Genomic DNA, 25,421 nt, shown 5'->3' with positions numbered 1-25,421 from the left:
AAATAACATTAAAACATTTTCAACTTCGTGTGTGTTGGCTGCTTGGGATCTGAGGAGGATGGATTTTTCATGTTAAGATCTGGCCACCCCGAGACACGTAGGAATATTAATGATGTGAGAACTGAACGAGAAACCTGAAGTAAGACACTAAACTATGTAAAAATCTCTTCTTATGCTCTTTTTAAAAAATCTGTTAGGTCATGTTTAGCATTTTTATTTATTTTTGCATTGATGTTGTGAAAATGACCTATTTCTATTAAGGTTTTTCAGGTTAAAGATGCTACCAGGACATTGACTACTATAATTGACCACATATTAGTGTGAATGAAGATAGAATGCTATGAGGCTTGAGCCCTTTCAGACATCCACAGTTTAATTCTAGATCATTCTCTACTGAAATGCACTCTAGGTGACGTTTTCTACATAGCTGGTTTTATTTCTACTCATCTCTGGGTTACTACTTACCTGCTGCTTTAGTTAGAGAAAAAAAAATATTTTTCAACATCAACAACTAAAATGTCTATTGGTCTACACTAGATCAAGTTAAAATAACACTTTGAAAAGTGTTAAAATGGCAAAACAAAAATATTAATAAACTAATATTAGTTTAAATTCAGCACTTAACAGGTTGAATTTATCTAACTCGAGTGTATAGTGTCAAATGTTAACTCTGCACACTAGTGTTGACATTTATCAGGATGTATGGACAAAATTGAGCATCATCAGCATAGCAGCGGTAATTAATCCCATGCTGTTTTACATTGATGATATTATGTAGCCACAGCTGCCCTGGGGCACGCTGCCATAAACAGGTGCTGATGAACACCAGCAACACTGCATTCCAAGTCAGGTGTATTGCCTGAGGACACAAGAACTGAGCTGGGATTCAAACCAGCGACTGTCCAGCTACAGAACAAACTTCTGCATCCTACTCAACAACTCCAAATTCACCTGATGTCTTATTGAAGTGTTTTAAGAGATGACAAGTCATAGACTGATTGGCATTATGGGAGACATTCTGCTAATTGTTTACTTTAAAATCAACACTTAAGTCATGATTGTGTTAAACTAAGCTATTTAAGGATGACTTCACTTTACACAAACCAGATGCTTTGCTAACATTAGTAGCCACAACTAGGAACAAAACAGTACTGTTTCAAGAGGAAGCGTTTCCTGAAAAGTAGCCAATTACAGGCATTTTATTTTCCCTGGATGGTTCCTCTCTCAAAGTGACAGAAGTTGTCATAAGTGCACAGAAACAGGTTCATGCACTCAGTGGAGAGAATCTATGGGCGCATAAAAAATCCCAGCCACAAGCACAGAGGAAACTTGGTTGTGACATATTGGTGGGCCTCATGGTGTTTAATCTGCACATATAAGACATAAAAATTGCACATGAAGAGTAGTTTATGTGCGTGTGTTTTAAATAACACCGCTCTGATCAATATTTATTTGACATGTGAACCTTTGGCAGCTTTCTTACTAAACAAACTTAACGCCTAAAGTTTTCACAATCACTGTTGGTAACAGAAACCCTGCACTGGTCACCTACATGTGGGAACAGAAGAAAAAATCTGACAGTGACTTTCTCTATTAGTTTTTTTATTCAGAAAACAGGTATCTTCAGTTAAAGAAACGTGCAACTTTTTAGTCAAAACTATCTTCAAAACAGCCTTTTTAATTGATACTTTAGAACTAAAGAAATTTTTGATTAGCACACTGACACCTCAGTAATTCAACATCAATGTATCTATAATCCTGTAGCCTATTTTCCTAAATTTACTTTGGGTCGGAAGTTACCAAGCTGTTCTGCGGATATGATGTGAAGCAAGTCCAGGTTTAATAGGTCCGACCTAGTAAACTATCTTTGCGTTATATTCAAGATGGATTTTGTGGATACTAAGAAGTGACTGGCGTTCAGTTCAACTCAGACACTAATGATAACTGCAGGTAAGGTGAAAAAAGTAAAAAAAAAATGTGTTAAGAACGAGTCCGAGCTACAAAAATAAACAGAATTGTTTTTTAGTTCTGTTATTGGCTGTAGGTAGCAGTATTATTATAAAATAAATAAAAGGTTAAAATAAAAGGTTAAAAATAGACAAAAAGGGGCTGCTCAGTGGGGCAGTGGGTAGCACTGCTGCCTTGAAGCAAGGGAGTTCTGGGTTCAATTCCCAGGAGCATCTTTCTCCATGGAGTTTGCATGTTCTCCCAGAGCATGCGTGGGTTTTATTCGGGTACTCCGGCTTTCTCCCACAGTCCAAAAACATGAATGTTAGGTTAATTGGCCTCTCTTAAAGGAATAGTACACCCAAAACATGATTAGCCTTCATTTTCTACTCACCCCCATGCTGAACAACACTCTGGAGTACTTTTTTGATATCTCAAATGCATCTGGAGATCTGGGAGGCTTCTTGCTGTCTGCTGACATTCAAATAATGGAGGTCTATGGCGCCCGAGACAGAAAGGTCCACAAAAGTCCACAAAAACGTGTCAATATTCCTCCATACTGCTCGTCCAATGTAATCCAAGTGTCCTGAGTGGGTAGCATCCAGAATTTACTCGAAACGAAGTCATTTAGAACGTTTTAGAGCCTAAACAGTAGTGTATAGGATTTCCTAATAGCGCCCCCATGCGCGCTCACGATTCTACGGAAGCCGGCAGACCAAACCGGAAGGAAGTGCGCATTCAGCGTCTGCTCTGCCGATAATGCAAGCGTAGAAAAAGAAATGTGCTGTTTACCTGTGCAAAGAAAGAAACAACGAAAGAAAAATGTCTGAGGACTTCAGTGTTGAGGAAGAGCATGAGTTCTTTGCCGAGCTGAATGCGCTGGTTTGGTCTGCCGGCTTCCGTAGCGTCGTGAGCGCGCATGGGGGCGCTATTAGGAAATCCTATACACTACTGTTTATGCTCTAAAAACATTCTAAATGACTTCGTTTCGAGTAAATTATGGATGCTACCCACTCAGGACACTTGGATTACATTGGACGAGCAGTATGGAGGAATATTGACACGTTTTATGGACTTTTATGGACCTTTCTGTCTCGGGCGCCATAGACCTCCATTATTTGAATGTCAGCAGACAGCAAGAAGCCTCCCAGATCTCCAGATGCATTTGAGATATCAAAAAAGTACTCCAGAGTGTTGTTCAGCATGGGGGTGAGTAGAAAATGAAGGCTAATCATGTTTTGGGTGTACTATTCCTTTAATTCTCCTTAGGTGTGAATGTTTTGTGTTGCCCTGTGATGGACTGGTGACCTGTCCAGGGTGTTCCCCGCCTCTCGCCAATAGACAGCTGGAGATAGGCACCAGCACCCCTCGGACCCCGCTTGGTATAAGCATGACGGAAAATGGATGGATGGTTGAAACAAAACTGTTTGATCACCAAAGTGTCATTAAACAAACACAGGAATATATTTATAAATCATTTTAAATTGGTAGATAAGTAACATTCTGCACTAATTTATCTGCTTTTTTATTGCAACTGTTAACTATTAATTAAAAGTTGAAGGCTGATATCTTTTTTTTATGAAATGAGCCATAAGAATATTTTTTTCTACTTACAAAAAAGTAACTAACCTTTACCTAAAGTAAAAGTTTGCTTTGGCGATTTTTACTTATATTTGAGACTTTTATTTTTTATTTTGAAGTCTTTCAACCTTTCCATAACACCGAATACTGTACAGGAGTCATCTGGTGCTGCGACCTGTCAATCAATATGGTCCTGAAAAGGCCAATCCGATTAAGGAGGTGGTCCAGTGTCCCTCTTGTCCCCCTCTAGTTCCACCCCTGGCCAGGAGGATTTCATTGAATAGTTTAATGCAATTTTACAATTATTAAGCATGAACTTCATCCACATTCATTCATTCATTCATTCATTCATTCATTCATTCATTCATTCATTCATTCATTCATTCATTCTTCTTGATCTCCTTTCCTTATTCAGTTATTTTCCAACAGGTTGATCTAAAGTTAACTTTTACTAGATCATATATAAATATACATACCAGCTTCTTTTCTGTACCCTTCCGGTTTATAAAGATGGCAAACAAGAACAGGTTTAGGTCTAAAAACCTCCTTTGCTTTAATTCATTTTCTAGGTTTTTAACTTATTTTATTTACCCTGATAAATGCATAAAACCTATTCTGTTAACTTGCAAAAACTTTCATATTCTTCGAGAAAAGGAAATGTAAACTATGATGACTTATTTAATGAGATTAGCATGGCAACAGTACCAGAATGATTAAAAAATAAAAAAAAATAAAGAAACCCCTCCCATCTTAAAGTAATGGCACACACACACAGGCAGGGATACACACAACCTTACAAAGGAGTGCGACAAACTTGTCGGCGCCCCTCGAAGAGTGACGCTACAGTCGATTTGGGAATTACAATTAGATTTATTATGTGGTTTCATATGGCTGAGTTCTCTGTTTCTGTTGCTGGATTGGCTGCAGCGAGCGCCGGCGCCGTGGCGTATTCACCACAGCACAGTCAGAATGTGAAGCCTTACCTCACTCACACACACAGTGGAACAATAGGCCACATTTACTGAAATGGGCCACCATAATATAAAGACCAAGTGGAATAGCTGGGCTTTGGAAACAGAAAGCCTTGTGTTGGAAATTATTAGATCCTTGGAAAGAAACGAGCTCCATTTAGAGCAACGGAAAATAAAATTCATAAAGCACTACCTGTCCAGGCCTCTTTCACACACACACAAAAACAGAGCAAATAACACCTAAACAATCGCTTCTCTTTTAAAAATAAACCATTGTACTGCTGTAAATGGATTGTCAAACAAAACAGCGACGACAAAAGAACATATCAATGACAAAAGTCTCAAGTCTTTCCTTTTTTTTATTCATAGATATATTTTTTTCAGATTGTCTCTCTCACCAAGATGTACTGACACTTTTTAGAGCCAAAACAGGCTAATAAATACAATGAAATGTTAAAACGCACAATTGAATTTCAAATACAATACTCATCACAAAAAAGGAAAAAAAAAATGTGTGTGACCATGAAACGTGTGCTCTGCCTCTGCAGGTCACGTCTACCAAAGAGCATGAGGTTACTTTCTATGTTGTTGTTTTGAAAAAGATCAGAGGCGACGTGACCTGTTCAGGCGCCTCCAGAGCTGCAGAAACAAAAGTTTGTTTAAATAAATGAAAAAATAAAATGCTTTGAAAACAATTTGCAGTTAACTGGTGCCTGGCATCAGCGAGGCCCCCCTCCGCCTCCAAAAAGAAGTCTGGCTTTATTGACTAATTTGTAACGTTATAAATCAAACAATAACTTCACATTAGTCAACTCTAGATAGAAAAAAAACAGGAAAAATACAACAGAATTAATATCCAGTGCTTAATATGTTTATGAAACTAACAGAAGTGGAAAAGGAGCAAAATCTGATGTTCAGTCCTTATAAAAACGAATAGAAAAATTTGTGACTTGAAAATTTGTCATGAAGCTTTAAAAAGTAAAAAAAATAATAATAAAAGCACCCAGAGAATCAGCTGTTTGAAATTAAAAAAAGCTTCTGCTTTGCAGGGATTTTGCTAATCTGAAACCAAGTTAAACATGTGATCAAAAGGAAGCGACATGCTATGTCTGAACGAACATACTGCTCCCATCATGTTGAGTATGAATCACAGGAATTCAGAAACATCTTACACCAGAGGAGAATGTTTTCTCACCTTTTACTTGATTCCGAGTAATTTTTTTTTTTAATGTATACAACTGTAACTCAGTCTGGTTGCATTCAGCATTTTTTATAACAAATTACTGCATCCTGCTAGCTGAGTATTTGTGTTTTTTTCGTCTTTTAAGGTTATTTTTTGCTCATTTTGTTAGTAAATATAGTATTTTTGTGTATATTTACCATGGAAACATCATGAGACAGGGAATACGAGATTTCGTGACTGCTTTAATGGCCACCTTCTACTTACTGGTAGTTCAGCAATACTAGCGGGTGGCGCTACTGTACATCTGTTAATGTCAGCTCATCACGTCCGATTCTGAGTTTCTATTTAGGCGCAAAAAAGACCATCAAAACACCATTATTTTATTGTAATCAACTAGATTTGATGTTTTTTTTGTTTTTGGTCTAGGCATATGTACCTTTAAATGCACAGTTAAGGACTTCTGAAGTAAAGGTTACAAAAAGTTGAATGTCTTACATTTAGCAGATAGCGCCAATGTCTGAAGCTATTGCTTAGTCTGAGAGGAGGAAAGTGAAAGTCCAGTTAAAAACTTCAAGAAAAAGAAACAAAATGTTTCTTTTTTGTGTGTTCAGCTGTAATTATGTTTCCACTAGACCCTAATAAACAGAAAAGTCGGTAATTGTTTACAGGGGATATGAAAGTAGGAGACGAAAGTAGTCTTCTTGTGTGGAACATATACTAATAAAGAAAGAGTAAAGCAATCAGGAAAGTAAGTTGGTGTTAAAGATGACTGTTAACAAAACTGAAACTCCAATAAAATTTGCAACTTCTACCTGAAAAAACTTTACTTGTTTCTAACCTTTTGTATGTGTTTCGTATTGGAAGATTATCAGTAGCGCAACTCTACCGTGTAAATATTCTTCACCTTCTTTTAAAATAATCAGCTGATTGAACTTGATGGTCATTCATCTGCAATTATCAGGCCAAATAATGAAAAATACGGATTTTTCTCCCTTCTATTTATAACATGCATCAAAACCGTTCCATCAAATCTTAAAACATTTCAGATCTTTAAACAAATCAACAAAAAGCTTTTCCTTTGATGCATTTTGTGTTTAAGAAAGTGAAATTATGAAAGTTATATGTTATCAATGCATCAAAGGAGATAATACTCTAATTCATTAGGGGAGATGTCTGCATTGCAAAATACATTTTGCCTAATTGCTTTTTGACATAACAATTGATTTAACTCATTGATGCCTTAGTTTTTATATGAAGTGCCACATTGATTTTGTATTTAACATGAAATTATAAAATGTAATGCACAATGATAACAAACAGCGTCAGGGACCAGTCGTACCAGAACAAAGTGCTCGCTAAAGGGTCCTAGGTGTGCGCTGGATGTGTATTAGCTGTTTCTGGTGGGAATGCACACAAAAGAATAATACAAAAAAGAATCATATATTAAAAGTGAGCCAAAAAACTGAATTTGCAGACCCCCGATCTAATGGATGAAAACTGTGATTCTGTCTTAGTACAGCTGGAGCTCCATGCTGACTGTCATTTATAAATAATTGTTCAAAGTTAATTTTAAAGGTGAAATATTAAATTGGTCCAGGGGCCTCTTCTGTCAGGGCATATTGTCATAAAAAACTATTTAGTATTACACTGTAAAAACTAATCTAGAAATGTGTTAAAATCTGTGTATTTGTCCTTAATTTGAGCAGATGTTTTATCAAAGGACCATGAAAACTAGATAATTAGATACTATGTTGTTACTAGTGTTGCACCGATACCAGTATCGGACAGAGTCCCGATCCAGCACTAAAATGGTGATATTGGTATCGGCGAGTACCAGCAAATAGGGCACTGTTACCATTTTGAGAGCCAAAAATTATTCAACTATTGTCACCCATTCCTAGTAGGCAATAAAAAGTTCTACTGGATTCACTTTGTATTAGTCTTTTTCCTGCTTCACAAAGGTAGGCAGTAGCTTGATAAAGCCATGATGGCAATTATTTTACCTCCAAGTAGTATGCAGTTCTTCATATACACACACACACATCAATTTTAAACAGATGGTATCGGTATCGGCCAATACTACACAGCCAGGTATCAGGTATCGTATTGGGGCCAAAAAATGGCATTGGTGCAACACTAGTTGTTATCTTGTTGTTTTCTTCTTATTTCAAGCATAAATCATATTATTCCATCTGCAAATTAACTTACCTACCTGCTCAAATCAAGGTAAACACACACACACACAAAAAAAAAATATATTTAAAATATTGCATTGTTTTCAGTACAGGGGCCGTGGCAAGGATTTGGGATCAATCTAAAGGGGCATTGGCCCCTCTTGCCCCCCATCTAGAACTGCCTATAATTGCAAGTTCCATGTTTTGAGTTTTTTTCTCTTCATAATATATTCTGATCCGGAATAAAAATCTTTAACTTTAGTTCGAAAATTTTTGCTAGAAAAAAATTTACTTTTTTTTCTTCACACAACAGTCAGAAGTGCTTTCAAGAAACAGTTTTTAACTGCCTAGTTTTTTTTTTACTGAGAAGACCACGAAACACGCACTGTACTAGCTGATTCACACGGTTTAATCTTTTTGTTGCGTATTTGCGACAACAGGCATCAAGGGGTTAACCTTTTTTGTCTGTTAACAAGGCATTAACCCTTTCTTCCGACTCCTGCTATCATAGATGCATATCAATGGAGAGTCGCTTTCTTCAGGTAAGAATTCAACTGCCTATAACCTTTAAACAAATCATGACTTCAAAAATGATAGATTATGCCTTAAAAATAATACTGGAGCCAAAATGTACCTTTGTTATTAGCCCGATTTAAAGGGATGGACATAAATGCGGATACAGCAGATACTGTGCTTACAGCAAACTGATTTGGAAAGAGAGAGAACAGGGTTTATGAAAACACCAGCTGGAAATATGAGCTGCAGTTCTTCTATGCGTCTGAACGGCTAACTGGACCAACATGACATGTAAAGATTTCCTCCCTGAGCGCTGGCTATGATTGGATCAGGCGGGGAACCAGCTATCTATTTAAAACAATCATGTTAGATAGAAAAGTTGATTGTATAAGACTTCTTATTTTTTGCATTAATTAAGACTAGAACATCCTGGGGGGGGAAAAAATGAATGTTTGGCACATTAGAAAAAAAAAATCCTGTACAATGTCCCGGTAATTCCTTCCTTAATATAATAATAATCATCATCATCATAATAAGCGATTTCACTCCCTCTATTTCACTGACAGTCTGAAAAGTCTTAGCTATGGAACATCTTAAAGTCCTACTTAGATGGAAACAAAAAAAGACATTCACAAGCTGGCACATCTTACCTGAGCAGGGATATTTCTTAAAAAAAAAATCTAACAGTAACGTAATCTAAGCAGTTTGTCAGAGGGAGAAAAACAGAGTTTAGCACTGTGTTGAAATGAAAGCAAAGTAAGACTATAAGAAAACACAACGTTTGAATTTATATTAAAAAATTTCCAAATGTCAAGTTCCAACAGTCCAGAGTTTGTTCAGGCAGCGAAGCCTGTCAGGGAGATTGATGGAACGCTGAAACAAAACGGGGTCACAAAAAGTAAAATACATCCTAATAGTAAAACTAACACACTCTTTAAACATTTAAGACCAAATAGCTGTCAAAGAGCATTTGTTGATGCTTAAAAAAAAAAAAAAACAACAAAAAAAAAACAATGCATGCTCTCCACGGCGTGTGTGATGTGTTTGTTGCACATTTGTTCCTTGTCTCGCTCTTCTTGCTCCTTTAACGATTGTCAGAGTGTAGGAAACTGCAGCTCCTTGTCATGTCAAAGTCTGAATGATTATTGAGGTTGTGTTCGTGGGACCCTTTCTGCCCAGTCGGCCCCCCGCTGGTCTTCAACAGGAGCGCCTGTCATGAGACTGTTCCACCGCTCACTGAGCAAATGGGCGTGCCTTGTAAATGCATGAACATGTCCTGATAGTTTACCTGGAGGTCTCTAATAAAGTTTGTCTCTAGGTGTAAAAGGATTCCCCCTTTCTTTTTAATTTTTACACGCTCCCATCGTGGTCAGTTGGCGCTAACCACCTCCCTCGTCTCGTGCTCGCTGCTATAGTCCGATTTGGGCTCGTCTTCAAAGTCCTCGTACATGTCCATGTCATCGTCTCCGTTTGCGGGGTCTCCGGGTAGATCCATAGCGCCGACCCCTGCTCCGTTGCTGCCCCCGCCGGGCTCCGACTTCACCCCGTATGTGCTCTGGATGACCGGGATGTTGGGTTCAGGGCTGCCCGAGGTGCTCGAGCAGTCTGAGGTCAGATGTGGTGAGGGTGTTGCTGTTGTTGCCATGGTTATTGCGCCTGGGTAAACTCCTACACCTCCTGCACTGTTGCCGAGAGAAATCTGGGGTTGAGGCCTGAAAATGGCAATGAAAGGAGAGGGATAAAATAAAACGCACAATTAAGAAATGTAAAAACAAACTAAGGTTTAAAAAAAAAAAAAAAAGGCTCCAGAATGTACCAGATTAAGTACATAAAAACACAAAGTTGTGGGTGGTTTCATAAAAATTGTGATGTTTTCCAATAAATCCCTCAGTTGTTGACCTGCTGATATTAGATGCAGTGCAAGTTTTGGGGCTGATGTGTCCTAACATGAAGCTCTACCAGCAAGCTCTTTTCACATCAGCAAATTAGCCTGATAAAATACAATTAGAATGAGAGTAAAAACAATTAAACACTGGGGAAAAAAACAAAATCTAGATAAGTAATTTCACATTTGTTCTTGGATAGAGGAGGTAAAAGAGACATCTTGCCAATGGAACAAGACAATTTACACTTAAAATAAGAAAACACAGTTGCATTGTCTTATTTCAAGTGCATGTTATCTAATTATCATATTTTAAGAGTAAAAATACTCATTCCATTGACAAACTATCTCATTTACCTACTCAAATTGAGAGTAAATACACTTAATTTAAGACATTTTTTATTTTTTCTAGATCGTTTTTCCAGTGAGGAGTATGGACACTGCAAAAACAATCTAGAAATTAGTAAAAACTCCTAAAATTAAGTGTATTTACCCTTAATTTGAGGAGGTTCATAAGATGATCTGGCAATGGAATGAGAATTTTTACCTTTAAATTAAAATAATTGGATAATTTGCACTTGAAATTAAACAATGCAATTGTGATTTTCTTATTTTAAGTGTAAATTGTCTCATTCCATTGGCAAAGTGTCTCACCTACCTCCTCAATCCAAGAAAAAATGCACTTATTTTAAAAAGGAATTGCTTAGTTAGATTTCATGTTTTTTGCTGTGAACCTCCCTAAACGAACCACATAGGGCAGGAAAAACTTGTGTTTTCTCAACCAACGGTTCTCACTTATTTGTCTCCTTTAGCTGCTGCTACCATATTCTTCATCACCCTTGTCGTCACATTAGGGGGTCGCCGGTTTAGCTCTGTCGACTGGGCCATAAAGCAGCTCTAACTGAAAGTCCAGGCATAGAGAGCCTGAGCGTTTTTTCATTTTTACTTGACCACACACACACAGAAAATGTGGCATTCAGCCGGTGACGTCTGCAGCGCTCTCGTTTCCCCTCTCAAACATCTGCTTACATTTCATATTCCACTCTGTCTGTCTGTCTCTGGTTTCACTGCCCACAAGCACCCGCCATTGTCCTGATTTAATAAATGACAAGCTATTAAAAATCGTTCCCATTCAAGCCGCGGCCTCTGGTAAATCCATCTCCAACACAGAACGCTGTGATGGCTTTAAACACGTCCTCGACTGGTTTCCATTAAAGACAATGCCACTGTTTCCCCTTCTCTGCGCCGAATATACTCTTAAATAAAATGTTCTTAAATGAAAGCTTGAAGGATTTTGCAGATGGAGCCACAGGAGGTTTCCGACCTTCCATAAAGTGCAGCACAGATGAGAGGATAAATCCTCAAATAAAGTTATCAGTTGTCATCGAATTATTTTGTTTTTTTACAAAACTTTTTTTCTGTAAGAATAAAAAATTGTTTTATACTTTTCTCTATATGTCGAAATTCTCTTGTCTGTGTGTAGATTTTAAAGTGGATTTTAAAACCTCCAAACCCCGAAATTTGAACAGCAGCAGAAAAACATAATCAAAACAATAAAATGTAAAAGAAAAAAAAAGTATAAATTAGAACATTAACACAACATTAACAAACATTGACATATGTTTGGCCGAATTTAGATGTACAGGCTGACGTATAACTAACTGGCCTGCATAAGATAACGAAAACAACAACACAGATTTTAAGACAGGATTTTTTTTTTTATAGAAATTTTCTACATTTTGGGACAATATTGTCTGATAAAGAGTACATTTATATCCATGTTTAAGCCAGAATGATTTGACATTTAAACATAATTTCACTACGACTTTAGGAAAGGCTAATTTTTCGAGTTGTATCAAGTGTAAAATTCAATTCAGTTGAAATGTCTTTATATCACACATTAAAAGCAACCTGAGTTGACCAAAGAGCTTCACAATGGTTACTGATTCTCACATAAAAATATGTAGAAAATACGACGAACAATAAAAAAAAAACACAATACTGCTCCTCATTCATGTTTTCTGCTGATGTTGCATTTCTTAGAGGATGGGGATCTGAGAACCAATAGAATTTGAGCGATTTCCCTCAATACAGTAATTCCGCTATGCGTTATGCTATGCACTGTTAGCATGGTAGCAACAACCGTTATGTTAAGCAGCAGACTGCAGGCTAGATACTGAAGCACACAGCCTTAACCTCAACATAGATTCTTAAAGTTTTAGTTAAAACTATATTAATATCAGTGGCGGCCGGCCCATAGGGGGCGCTGGGGCACCGCCCTCCCTGATAAGAAGAGAGAAACGTAAAATATATTTTTAGAAATTAACTCATAAATGTCAGTTTTACTCTCTAGACTGTGTACCTATAAGCAGCGGCGTAGGAAGCGGGGGGGACGGGGGGGACATGTCCCCCCCAAAATAAAAGCCAGGTGGATATGTCCCCCCCAAAAAATTGTACCGCAAAATATTAGATTTTGACATTTTTTTACTAGCGTGCTTTTATTTTGAAGGCGCAGCATAGCGTTACGTCACTGTACTCCCCCTCCCCTCTCTGAACTGCTGAGTGAGAGTGAAGGGAGGGAGACAGCGATACAGAAGTCAGAAACTTGTGAAAGAGGTAAAATGGTCTGTCGGGATGCTGCCTATTTAAAACGTCTTTGTTGTCAGTTCACTTTCATATATACAGGTGCTGGTCATAAAATTAGAATATCATGAAAAAGTAGATTGATTTCAGTAATTCCATTTAAAAAGTGAAACTTTGTATATTATATTCATACATTACATACAAACTCATATATTTCAGATGTTTATTTTGTTTAATTTTGATGATTACAAATGACAACAAATGAAAATCTCAAATTCATCATATCAGAAAATTAGAATATTACTGAAGACCAATAAAAACAAAGGATTTATAGAAATGTTGGCCAACTGAAAAGTATGAACATGAAAAGTATGAGCATGTACAGCACTCAGTATTTAGTTGGGCCTCCTTTGGCCTGTATTACTGCAGCAATGCGGCGTGGCATGGAGTCGATCAGTCTGTGGCACTGCTCAGGTGTTATGATAGCCCAGGTTGCTCTAATAGTGGCTTTTAGCTCTTCTGAATTGTTGGGTCTGGTGTATTGCATCTTCTTCTTCACAATACCCCATAGATTTTCTATGGGGTTAAGGTCAGGAGAGTTTGCTGGCCAATTAAGAACAGGGATACCATGGTCCTTCAACCAGGTACTGGTAGCTTTGGCACTGTGTGCAGGTGCCAAGTCCTGTTGGAAAATGAAATCTGCATCTCCAAAAAGTTGGTCAGCTGCAGGAAGCATGAAGTGCTCTAAAACTTCCTGGTATGTGGCTGCGTTGACCCTGGACCTCAGAAAACACAATGGACCAACACCAGCAGATGACATGGCACCCCAAACCATCACTGACTGTGGAAACTTTACACTGGACTTCAAGCAACGTGGATGAAGTGCCTCTCTTCTTTTCCTCCAGACTCTGGGACCTTGATTTCCAAAGGAAATGCAAAATTTACTTTCATCAGAGAACATGACTTTGGACCACTCACCAGCAGTCCAGTCCTGTTTCTCTTTAGCCCAGGCAAGACGCTTCTGACGCTGTCTGTGGTTCAAGAGTGGCTTGACACAAGGAATGCGACAGCAGAAACCCATGTCTTTCATACGTCTGTGTGTGGTGGTTCTTGAAGCACTCACTCCAGCTGCAGTCCACTCTTTGTGAATCTCCCCCACATTTTTGAAGGGGTTTTGTTTCACAATCCTCTCCAGGGTGCGGTTATCTCTCTTGCTTGTACACTTTTTTCGACCACATCTTTTCCTTCCCTTCGCCTCTCTATTAATGTGCTTGGACACTGAGCTCTGTGAACAGCCAGCCTCTTTAGCGATGACCTTTTGTGTCTTGCCCTCCTTGTGCAAGGTGTCGATGGTCGTCTTTTGGACAACTGTCAAGTCAGCAGTCTTCCCCATGATTGTGTAGCCTATAGAACTAGACTGAAAGACCATTTAAAGGCTTTTGCAGGTGGTTTGAGTTAATTAGCTGATTAGAGTGTGGCACCAGGGGCCATCAATTTTGAACCTTTTCACAATATTCTAATTTTCTGATATGATGAATTTGAGATTTTCATTTGTTGTCATTTGTAATCATCAAAATTAAACAAAATAAACATCTGAAATATATGAGTTTGTATGTAATGTATGAATATAATATACAAGTTTCACTTTTTAAATGGAATTACTGAAATCAATCTACTTTTTCATGATATTCTAATTTTATGACCAGCACCTGTAGAAACTGAATCTTTTTGGTTTAGTCATCTTAGTCTTGTACGAAAGAGGATTAGGGCCACTGGAAAAAAAAAAGTTAACTGATTTTTAAATTTTTTTTTAGTTTAACATGGGTAAAAAAGTAAGAATTCTGACTTTTCTCAGAATTCTGACTTTTTTCTTCTGACTTTTTTCTCAGAATTCTGACTTTAATCTCAGAATTCCGACTTTAATCTCAGAATTCTGACTTTTTTTCCTCAAAATTCTGACTTTAATCTCAGAATTCTGACTTTTTTCTCAGAAATCTGACAGATGATTAATATTTCTAATCAATTTACAGTGTTTTTTTTTTTTTTTTGGGGGGGGGGGGGGGGGGGGTACTATACAGATATATAAAAACAAGAAGGTCTAACTAAAAAAATAACCAGAATATATGTTTAGAGTAAAGATTTACTACTTGTACACAAGCACACAATTTCAAATCTGCTGAGCTTGCTGTGCAAGAAAATGTAAAATATACGTATAAAGAAATATAACAGGAAGTACTGCTAAAACAAACTAAATGTTAAATAATGTAGATATTGGTTTAAAAAATTCTTCAGATTTGGAAATTTGGAAGGAATACATAATTTTGAAATTAATCAACAAATCTGGTAAAAAATAAATAAATAAAAAATAAAAGTTGCACTTTTTTACTTGAGGAATTTGTTGAATAACTTCACAATTATGAGTTTAACTAGTTGGAGGTAATGCTACACTTCTCTGCTTCCTGTCCTGCTCATAAAAGGTAAACATTATAAACCCACCATTCATTTTCTACACTATTTGGAAAACACAACACAAATGTAATATAACAAAAGTATGTTTAAAAACAAACATGTTAGCATCAAGCCATAGCCATGTCTGTTTTAGAGACTAGCTCTCTTGTTTTAATGACCTTCTGCTCTTCCATTTATAAGGGGGACCCCTCGGGCACATCAAAAGTTGCCTAATTCTGTAATTTTTCACCAATATGTCACTGGCCATCTCAAACAACTCAAATCTTTATCAGTGAAGCTGAATGCTCCACATCTCTACCTTCATGGTGCCCATCTACATTAAGATCCAAAATTCTGAGATTAAAGTCAGAATTCTGAGAAAGAAGTCAGAATTATGAGATTAAAGTCAGAATTCTGTGAAAAAAAGTCAGAATTCTGAGAAAAAAGTCAGAATTCTGACTTTTTTCCTGTATTAAACTGAAATAAAATTTAAAAATCACTTAACTTTTTTCAGTGGCCCTAATCCTCTTCCGTAGTCTTGGGCTGATCACTCATCCAATATTTAACTGCTAACTTTCTCTAGATGTTTGCCACGCTAGCCAAAATGTTATTTTTTTTTTTTTTATATATCTCATTTCAGTACAATGCCACCACCAACTAAAAGGCTTAAACAGCAGTAGGACTTACTCAGATTTTTAAAAAAGAGAAACGTCAGTGTGAGTAACAGTCACCTTACACAACTTGTGTTGAAATTAGCCCGGTCTGGGATTTTTTATTTTTTGTGTGGTTTTGATTCGCCGAAATGGACAGATGTTATACCTGCCGCGCTCCTGATCGTTAGTTAAAACCACAGGGAGAATTAATTTTAATTCTTAGCAGCGAACTGCTGCACAACCACTAATTAACCAACTAATTAACTTCTGCACCTTTATTTCCTCAAATAAACTGCTGGCTCCTCTTTTTAGACTATAAACAGATTAACACAACATTGACAACTCTGTAGTTTTCTCTGTTCTGTACTGCAAATTGGAATTAAAGACGCCATTTCTACCAAAGGTCGGGACAGACTGGCGCACCAGCACCTCCTGACCCCACTAAGGGACAGGGTGTACAGAAAATGGAAGGATAGATGGATTTCTACCAAAGATTTAGAATGCGTTTTTGAACCAGATGCTTCAAAGCGCCCTGTCCATAATTCTTAGCCACACTGTCAGCTCCCTCTGTCAGTCAATCTATATAAATTCATTTTTGACCATTATTGCAAGTTTGACAAAATAAAACATATCAAACTTTGCACTTCTGTGGCCTACTGAATTGTTTTTAATCCAACTGAAATATTTGATTTTCTAGTGCGTATGCGGACACTAAATATGCCAAGGGTTGAAGACCTTGAAAGACATCTCCCTTTGCTTAATAAAAGACTCCAGTCATTTTGTTTGGTGATATGCTCACATCTTATGAACAAATGCATTATGTAAATTTTAAATGCATTATTTTTGCAAGACACATTTATAAAGGAATAAAGTAAAAGATTAAATAGCCTTTTTTTAAAGTAGCGTACTTAAGACATGTTTCTGTTGAATATTTACGAATCTCAGATTTCCGACATGTGTCCCCCCCAATTGTAAACATATTCCTACGCCCTTGCCTATAAGCAAAACAAATTATATAAACTACATTTCCCTATCTACTGTCATTAATTTGTGGATTTCCACAGACAGACTCCTACCGTCTCTGTTCTGGGGGCGCTGATCAGACAGCCCCACATTTGCAGAGAATCTGTCAATCATGTACTATTGCTAGATGAATTTAATGGCCAATCAGCGTCTCGGAACTTTATGGTCTTGGGGCGCTGAAAATACTGCGCTTTAACAGGCTTCTGAACCCAAGCGCAGGTGCAGACAATTAGAGGGAAGATGGCGAATGTAACGAACGAGATGCAGCTTCCACCAAATTCGGTGAGATCCTTATTTATCTACCCGTTTGCCAGAAGAACATCCCTGTTGTAGGATATAAACATTTCATGTCATGGTTTTTGTGACTGTGACGAATCCACCTCGTCTCTTAAAACAACCTCTCTAACTTTGCGTGCCACACACACATTCCTGTTATACTGTGTTTGTGAGGACCAATACACTCGCGCTGAGCCCAGTAGCTCCATGAACTTAAAACACACAAGATGTCCTGGTTACCTGCTGCGTATTGAGGGTGCACACTTAATATTTCATTGGGGTTAGCCGTGTGTGTGTGTGTGTGTGTGTGTGTGTGTGTGTGTGTGTGTGTGTGTGTGTGTGTGTGTGTGTGTGTGTGTGTGTGTGTGTGTGTGTGTGTGTGTGTGTGTGTGTGGGTATGTGGGTGTGTACGTGTTTATGCTATGGGGACTTGTCATCTTCAGTCTGGCTGCGTCTTTGCTGGGTTCAAACCCAGTTTGGTGTAATTGAATAAGTCAATGAATCTGTGTAAAAGAATTAAGTTGTAAAAATTATTTGTTTTTGTACATCAATTGTTTGTGGAGGTAATATATGGACAAAACTGATTAATGAGAAGAAATCAGAAATAAGAGAGCCTGAGGTGAGGGTCTTAAACTATTTAATGAGGGCTGTGGGAAGAAAAGCGGCAATTTTTGTTTTCTGTTTCTTTGTTACATTGCTGGTAACTGGAGGGAGGCTGAGGCCCAGAGTATCTTGTACATGTTTAGTTTCTTTTGCCCCCTGTTTTGAGTTTTTGAGCTCAATAAATCAACAACACCGGTAACCCGACTGAGACTGGATTCTTGGAGGCCAAAGAACCCCGTCACAGTGACCCAAATCATCACTGTTACTGTTATTATATAGTAAATGAAATCATTACTGTTAAATTGTATGTATTGTCCAATTGTTTATTTGAATTCTTATTCCGGATTAGTTGGAGACATACACTAGGCTATATCAGCCCCACCAAAAATATTTTTCACCAGCCGCCACTGATTAATATCTCTCAAAAATGTCATCATAGTCAATGTGACACTTGTTTTTTTTTTAATGGTTTAGATTTCCACTTCTGGTAGGAAAGTAGATAGCGTTATCTACTGTATGGAAGATAAAACTGATAGTCTTTTACAAAACCCTCACTTGAAATCTCTAAACTTTCCTTTTAAGGAGCTAATTTAACTTGTTGGATTTGTGTTATTAATGTATATTACCCTGCAAGACAATAGTTTTCTCCATATTTTTGTCACAGAGCTAAGAACTTAGATATTATAGATAACATAATCTAAACAGCTAATAATATTAGGGTGTTATTATGTTGCAGCAGTATGGATAAATGATGGTCTTTTAAAAAGATTAAATTATGTTAAGTTTTATAATTCTACCCACTGTTATCACATTCTCAATCTAATGACAGAGCAAGAGCAGCGAATTAAATAGCATTTTTATTTCTATTCTATTTTCAAGTAGGGAATGAAATGATTTGTTCATCAACCAATCCTCAGTCACCTCAAGTTTCAGAATGAAAAGCTCTGCTCACCCCACGAAAAACTGCCTCATCTCCTGACGCCGTGAGCGCATCAGCTGCTTGTACTCCCCGATGCGCAGCTTCTTGCCGTCGATGATGCAGGTCCTCTTGGGCCGTGGCTTGTACTTGTAGTTGGGATATTTCTCCAAGTGGATTTTGCTCAGGCGGGCCTGCTCTTCATAGTACGGCTGCTTCTCCTGGTTGGTCATTGCTTTCCAGCGAGAACCTGAAACACATTTATTATTATTATTCTTTTCCCCATTACAAAGTTAACTCTACACATAAGATATCTGTAGAAAAACACTTTATAAAGTTTAAGGTAAAGGAGAGCTAACTGAAGGCATGTCCTGGTGTGTTTTTTTGGAATGTGATGACCCACTGTTAGGCATTAGAGGCTGTTTAAAACCAGAAGTGGATTCCTGTCTGCTCGCCCTTAGCCCAAGAAGAATGATACATTTTGTGCCTCTACTGTTTCCTAGTAAAGAGGACCTCAGTAACAAGTGGACGAGGCCCTTACTGCGGGAACACAGCACATCTGTGAAGCGCTTTGATTACACACACTCAGCCTCGCTTGTCTGTTTATCGAGGTTTATCACAAACTTTTCTTGTACTTTTGTGACACAGGAAACAGAGGGGAGTTTGTTTCAAGCTTGCCACCCACCTTCTCCCCAAAAAGCCAGCTGTGTTTTTTTTAATGTTGGGAGGACATGGACTGTATATGTATGGTCATATACACGTACACAATTCCTCCTTTTTTTCCCCCTCTGAGTCTCATTACACAAGAATAATAACGACCCAGAAGGCTTATTCACAGAGCTTTCGTCACATAAAGGATGATGTCTGTTAGTCAAAACTGAGTCAACACCATAGAACCTGTCAGGAAAGAGCATTTTGTTGACGGCTCAGGAGCAGCATTTACGTTCCGCTGGCTCTGACTCTGTGTAGAACATCGGAGGCCTTAGGAATGAAGCATGAACAAGCGTTACGCTCAGCGCAGGGTGAATGGATATCTGTGTGGAGGAGGTCAGAATCCCCAAGGATTTGAACTGAATGCATCCATCACACAAGTCAAGGTGACAGAGGAGCTCTGTGTACTGGTTGAAGAGCACTTTAGCCCCTCGCATAATCTGCAGTTTGTTGGTAGGAAACCCTGTGAACTGTGGAATACAGTGCGGGGGGATGATTTTAGCAAACTGCCATTTTTGGATAATGCGGCTGATGTTCGAATTCCAGATTTTTCTAAAGCTTTGACATGCTACCACCAGTTTTGGGAAGCTATTATACCACAGACAAAAGGAATTTAATAATACTTGGATTTAGCACTGGATAAAATACTGAAAGAGGCAGTTCTACTAATTTTTTGGGGATGTATTTTGAGGAGTTCCTTAACTTTAAAAAGACATATCGATCATCGTAGAACTAAACTATCTAAATATGCTGCATTGTTGTTTAAGTCAAGACATTATCTTCTACTTTCTGAACTTTTCATTCTCATTTAACCTTCTTTGCCATAATGTAATATCATATGGTGTATGACATTCCCAACCCATCTCTTAAAGCTTGTGATAATCCAAAAAGAATTCATACACTCCTTAACGTGGTCTAACTAAACGATTTTCCACTTTTTCAGTCTCCTGAGGCTTAGCGAGCATAACTACTCTCACAATGCCTCTGTAATGTACCTGACTGTTCACAAACTACACCATAAACTATGTGGCCTCATTCCAACCAGTACTCCTGGGTACATCTATAGCACTAAGAATAAAAATCGAATTATTAAAGGGAAAAAGTGATTAAAATGCAAGTTTTTGCATTAGGTCCAGAGAAAAAGAGATTGATGAAAAAGGAAAAATGTCATATTCCCTCTCCATCTTCCTGTGCGAGCTAAAGACTAAGCTCACAGCAATGTGTGTTTAATCTCATTTTTTAATAGGGGCAAAGAACAACACAAAAAAATCAAGCAAGGGGGCATTTTTTAGTTTATTGAGTGAGTCAGTGAGTACACAGAGCCAATCTTTAACAAGATATTAATTTATTTTAAGTAACAAATAGGTGAATAGTCTTTTCTGTGAACACATATCATACAGTAATATGAAACTTATTTAAAGGTATAGTTGAGGATGTTCTTTTTCAGGGTGGATCATCTAAATAAGTGGTCCCTTTAAATTGTCAGTCATTCTGGTGATATGTTTACATAAGGATGTCCTACGTGCTGGTCGCCATTTTCACTTACCAGTGGTGAGTCTGACATTGCAAAAAATTGCAAATCTTGTTTTGGAAAGTAAGCTTGTGTGAGCGATGCAAACATCAACTTTAAAACACAGCGTGCACGAGGAGAAATGGGCTTGTGCATGCTCTTGCACGTGTTTAATAGGCGTTCCCTCTTGGGAGCGGGTACAGGGATGTGCACTGTTTATTTTAAAGTGGATAGGGCGGGCAAAAATCCTCCACTATACCTTTAATATTACACTGCAAAATCTGACCTAAAATAGGTAAAAGTTTCTTAAATTTTTTTCTATTTTTCTATTTGAGCACAGAAATAAGATGATCTACCAAAGGAAGGAGGAGTTTGGCCCTTAAAACAAAATAATTTGAAAATATCCACTTGATATAGTGATACTATAAAATTGTTATTTTTCTTTTTTATTCCAGCTACAATTTCTTTTTACATATCTGCTTTAATCAAAGCTATTCATACCTATTTAAAGAAATAAATGACTTAAAATTTAAATTTTACAGTTTAAGTTTTCAGTGCAGGGGCTGTGACCAGTTCTATAGGGGCACCGGGCCCTGTTGGCCCCTCGTCTAGCGCCGCCCATGTTTTATGTATTGATTAATTACTGGATATTGCTCTCTATAGTAAATACAGTGTAATCATTACACTGAGATATTCTATGGTGTATCTACTATTAACCCGTATGTTGTCCATTTCATAAGTACATCTGGCCAATATCCAGTACTCGAGAAAAATTTAGGCCCCCTTTTTAAAATCTTTGACACTTTCACTCATCAACTTGGAAATAGCTGGTGTACTTACACAGCATGTATTGTGTTGTATTTCCAGTATGATGATAAATAAACTGCATGATTAAATAAAAAAATATATTAGCAATTAGCGCATTTACAAACGCTAGCATTACAAAAACATTAAGCAGATCACCTGAAAGTCCTACTCTCATTTTCAGTGTAAATGAATCACAAACATGTCTGTACCGTTCAGATAAACTCTCCCTCTCATTTGCTATACTTTTGAAAATTAATCTTCCCTCAGTTACAGCAGGGCTTCCAAAATATTTCAGCCTGTGATCCACAAAATACCAATATAATTAGGTAATTATATCCATGTTCAATGATCTATTTGTGAATTTTATGAGTAAATTATATATTTGAATCATATATTAGATGTAAATAAATAAATGTTACACTTACTTATCTCATGGGCCATTCCCATTTATTTCCATACATTATACCTCAGGAATCATCCCAGTGCATGTGAGAACTATCTTGCGACGCTCCACTTGGTGTCTAGTGACCTCCTAAGTGGGTTCTGACCCCCTACTTTGGGAACCTAACATCCATACTGAAGGCTGTTGTGAAAAACACAACCCTGCAGCCTCTTGGATTTCCAAATTGTCCAACCAGATCAAGACATAGCAAAAAAAACGCCATATTTCACTCAATAGATGGTTTCTCCGTGCATATCTAGTATTAACTGGTTCTTTAAAGGAGTTAATAGTCCTGTTTGAAAGGAAAATGAGTCAAGGAATTATTGTTTGAGAAAAGGGAGGGGAGGAGAATCTCACCCAGGATCTTGCTGATGTTGGAGTTGTGCATGTCAGGGAAGGTCTGCAGAATCTTCCTCCTCTCGTCTTTGGCCCAAACCATGAAGGCGTTCATGGGCCTCTTGATGTGGGGCTCGCTGCTGTTCCTGCCGCGTGCCTCTCTGAACACTCGCGCCTCTGTGATAGTATTCCCTAAGGGGTGACAAAATAAGCACATATGCTTTCCCATCTTTTCATCATAAAAAACAATATAAAACAAAGAATTTAACCCTGAATTGTTTTTTTTTTCTTTTTTAGTTTGCTGTGAAAACAAAAGCCAACAACACCATTCTAGTGAGGTCTTTCTCAAATGCCTTGCAGATCTTGACACAAATATCGCGCACTGTAGTCAGTTTGCTCCCTACTGATACTATCTCAGTCCCCAGGCTCCTGTGTTTATCCTCTGCCTCTAAACTAAATCACGATGAGCACTCCTCAGCTTCTCATCTCTTGTAAACAGTGGTGCTTTATGAGAAACAGGTGGGCTGAGGTTGGAGTGTTCTAAGGCGACGTTTAGTGAGAATATTTTATGTTCTGTGGAACGTTTAGGACAAACCGTATGAGATACCGTGTACTTAAAATGTCATTTCTGATCATTTTTTAGACAAATTAAAATGGACTGAAGCTCTGTCTGACTTTGGCTTTAATCCTGAAAATAAATGGGAGACTTAAGAAGATAATATAATCTAGTGTTTTAAAAAAAAAATTGGCTTTCAATTTAAACTGCAGGGAGCATAGTTTCAGCAAAGTTGACGGCAACTGAATTACAAAGAAATTATCAATAAAAACGACTGTTTTCCTTTTATATTTGGTTAAATTGGATTTTTAATAGATCTGTATGTATTTTTGAGTAACAAGGGTGGAACAAAAGCTCATCTGAAAACAAGAGAAACTGATCAACGGTTGTAAAAGACCCTAGGGTGGGCAAAGAAAGTAAAGTAAAGAGTGGAATGGAGGTTAAAAAAAAAAAAAAAAAAACACCCACCATCCAGATCCTCTGGTCTAGTCAGGTCAATGACTCGATGGACCATCTTCCCTGCATCCTCTCCCAGCTTCCCCAGGTGCTGGCTCAGAGTCTCATAATGCAGCCTCTCCTGCAATGACATGAAACCTGCTTAGAGGCTTTTGATACAAGCAAAAACTCAACATTTTAGAAATATGAAAAATTTAATGTTATAAAAGCCTGTTTTCTTCAAGTTTTTATATTTCATGCCTGAAATTAGCAATGTAAAAAGATAATGTCATTCAGCTGAGATATGATGATTTAACAAGAAGCTGTGGTGGATACAGGTTATCTGATAGCCACAGATCGGCTTAGTTTCACGCACACAGCCTGCAGGAGCAAGAGATTTTCCAGTACAGATATTGGATCTATGTTCTCCCAGACCTGCTGACTGAGTGAACACATTGTTTTCTGAGCTGCAGCCCACTGACATTCTTGCAGAGTTTACTTGCAGTTTGACAAAAAGGTGTAGAGATGCAATGATCACAACATCTGGTACAAAGGAAAAAAATGTACATTTTTTAAAATACATCTTTGATAAAGAATTTAAAAGTGATCAAATGCATTTAGGAGTATATAAAAAAATCCTATGAAACAAGAGCCTTAGGATGCTTTCCCAACATTATTTAGGCTACCAGCTAATTGAATCCAGTAATCCAGTACGACTGCCTTTGGTCATGCTGCTCATAACCCCTTGCTCACACTGGCTCCGGTGCGGTTACCGAGCCGACGGAGACCGCAACTCCCGCACACCCCCTCTCACACCGCCCTTTTGACTACGTTGCGGTGCGGCTCTGCGGCTCCGGCAACAGGTCCGGAGATTTAACAGAAGTTCACTTGAGTTCACGTAACTTCACGCGATAACACGGCCCAAACAAGGATATTTGCGAGAGCTTGTTGCGGAGGGCTCTGGCACGCCGCAAGGATAGCTTTCTTGCGGAATTTTTTGCAGCGCCGGAGTGTCTCTGTAACCGCAGCCGGACAGCTCAGCAGCTGGTGAGAGAGGTTTACGTCTTTTTAATGACTTGGAATCACTGCGGCGCCGCACCCACCGCACCGCAACGGTAAGACCGGAGTCGGTGTTTTTGCTCCTACAAAATTGTTGGATTGCGTGTCTTTCCACAGCCGACATTTTTCACAATTCGTCTAAGGTAGCTGTCATTCCAACAAGGCCAGCACCCAGTCTGATCTCTCAGAACAGTGATGTAGGATTGCCATGGTTCCAAAATGGCATCTCAATCATTCAATAAACAAGGTTAACTGGGACTGGAACACAAATACCAACAATGTTCCATATTATTGGTTTTAATGTCATAAGCAAACATAAAAGCACCGTGTACATGACAGCCATCAAGTTTTCCTGTTGATAGAGAAATTAACGCACTTGGAAACAAGATGTTATCCAATATCCTAAAGAAGAACAGAGTAACGGAAAATGAGAAACAACTAGTTTTCCCTACACATTACCCGCCTATATAGGAAGCAGTACGTAAAACACAAAGAGACGTTTTGCATTAAACTGTTGCATGAAATAAACTTCATTGCAGAAACGATGACATTGCACGGGTTTGCTGGAAAACAGTCCTTATGGAGCTACAGTGAGATCAGCATGTAAGGTGTAAGTCATGGACAGTGAATCCAAAATTAAAAATCTAACTTTGCCTTCGTTTTCTGATTCTAAGTCTTCATCTTTAAATATACTGTCGTAATAGAGCTAACAGTTTTTGTTTTCTTATTTAGAAAATCAAAAAGCTAAAAAGGTTTTCTCTTTTCTAAAGTGTGTGTTACCCACTTTTCTGTATTTCTATACTAAAAGG

At 37.9% G+C, this 25,421-nt stretch overlaps 1 protein-coding gene across 3 annotated transcripts in view; it reads right to left on the bottom strand.

Annotated features, from left to right (window-relative positions):
- Positions 1-8,217: 8,217 nt before the first annotated feature.
- Positions 8,218-25,421, bottom strand: part of LOC119789752 (transcription factor SOX-6-like) — a 169,002-nt gene continuing 151,798 nt past the window's right edge. For 2 of the 3 annotated variants that reach the window (XM_038294811.1, XM_038294810.1), the window contains 4 exons: positions 23,587-23,695; positions 22,584-22,754; positions 18,793-19,006; positions 9,742-10,084 (listed from right to left, as the gene is read on the bottom strand). In XM_038294811.1, the coding sequence (XP_038150739.1) occupies positions 9,742-10,084; positions 18,793-19,006; positions 22,584-22,754; positions 23,587-23,695 (837 nt within the window). Of the gene's footprint in view, positions 10,085-18,792; positions 19,007-22,583; positions 22,755-23,586; positions 23,696-25,421 lie in introns of all 3 variants that reach the window. The other variant, XM_038294809.1, reaches the window with a different exon arrangement.

The sequence above is a fragment of the Cyprinodon tularosa genome, unplaced genomic scaffold (genome assembly GCF_016077235.1).
Source record: "Cyprinodon tularosa strain WSP-4 unplaced genomic scaffold, ASM1607723v1 ctg346, whole genome shotgun sequence".
NCBI lineage: Eukaryota > Metazoa > Chordata > Actinopteri > Cyprinodontiformes > Cyprinodontidae > Cyprinodon > Cyprinodon tularosa.
Note: the sequence above shows the minus strand (reverse complement) of the source record. Positions and strands in the feature narration are given on the sequence as shown.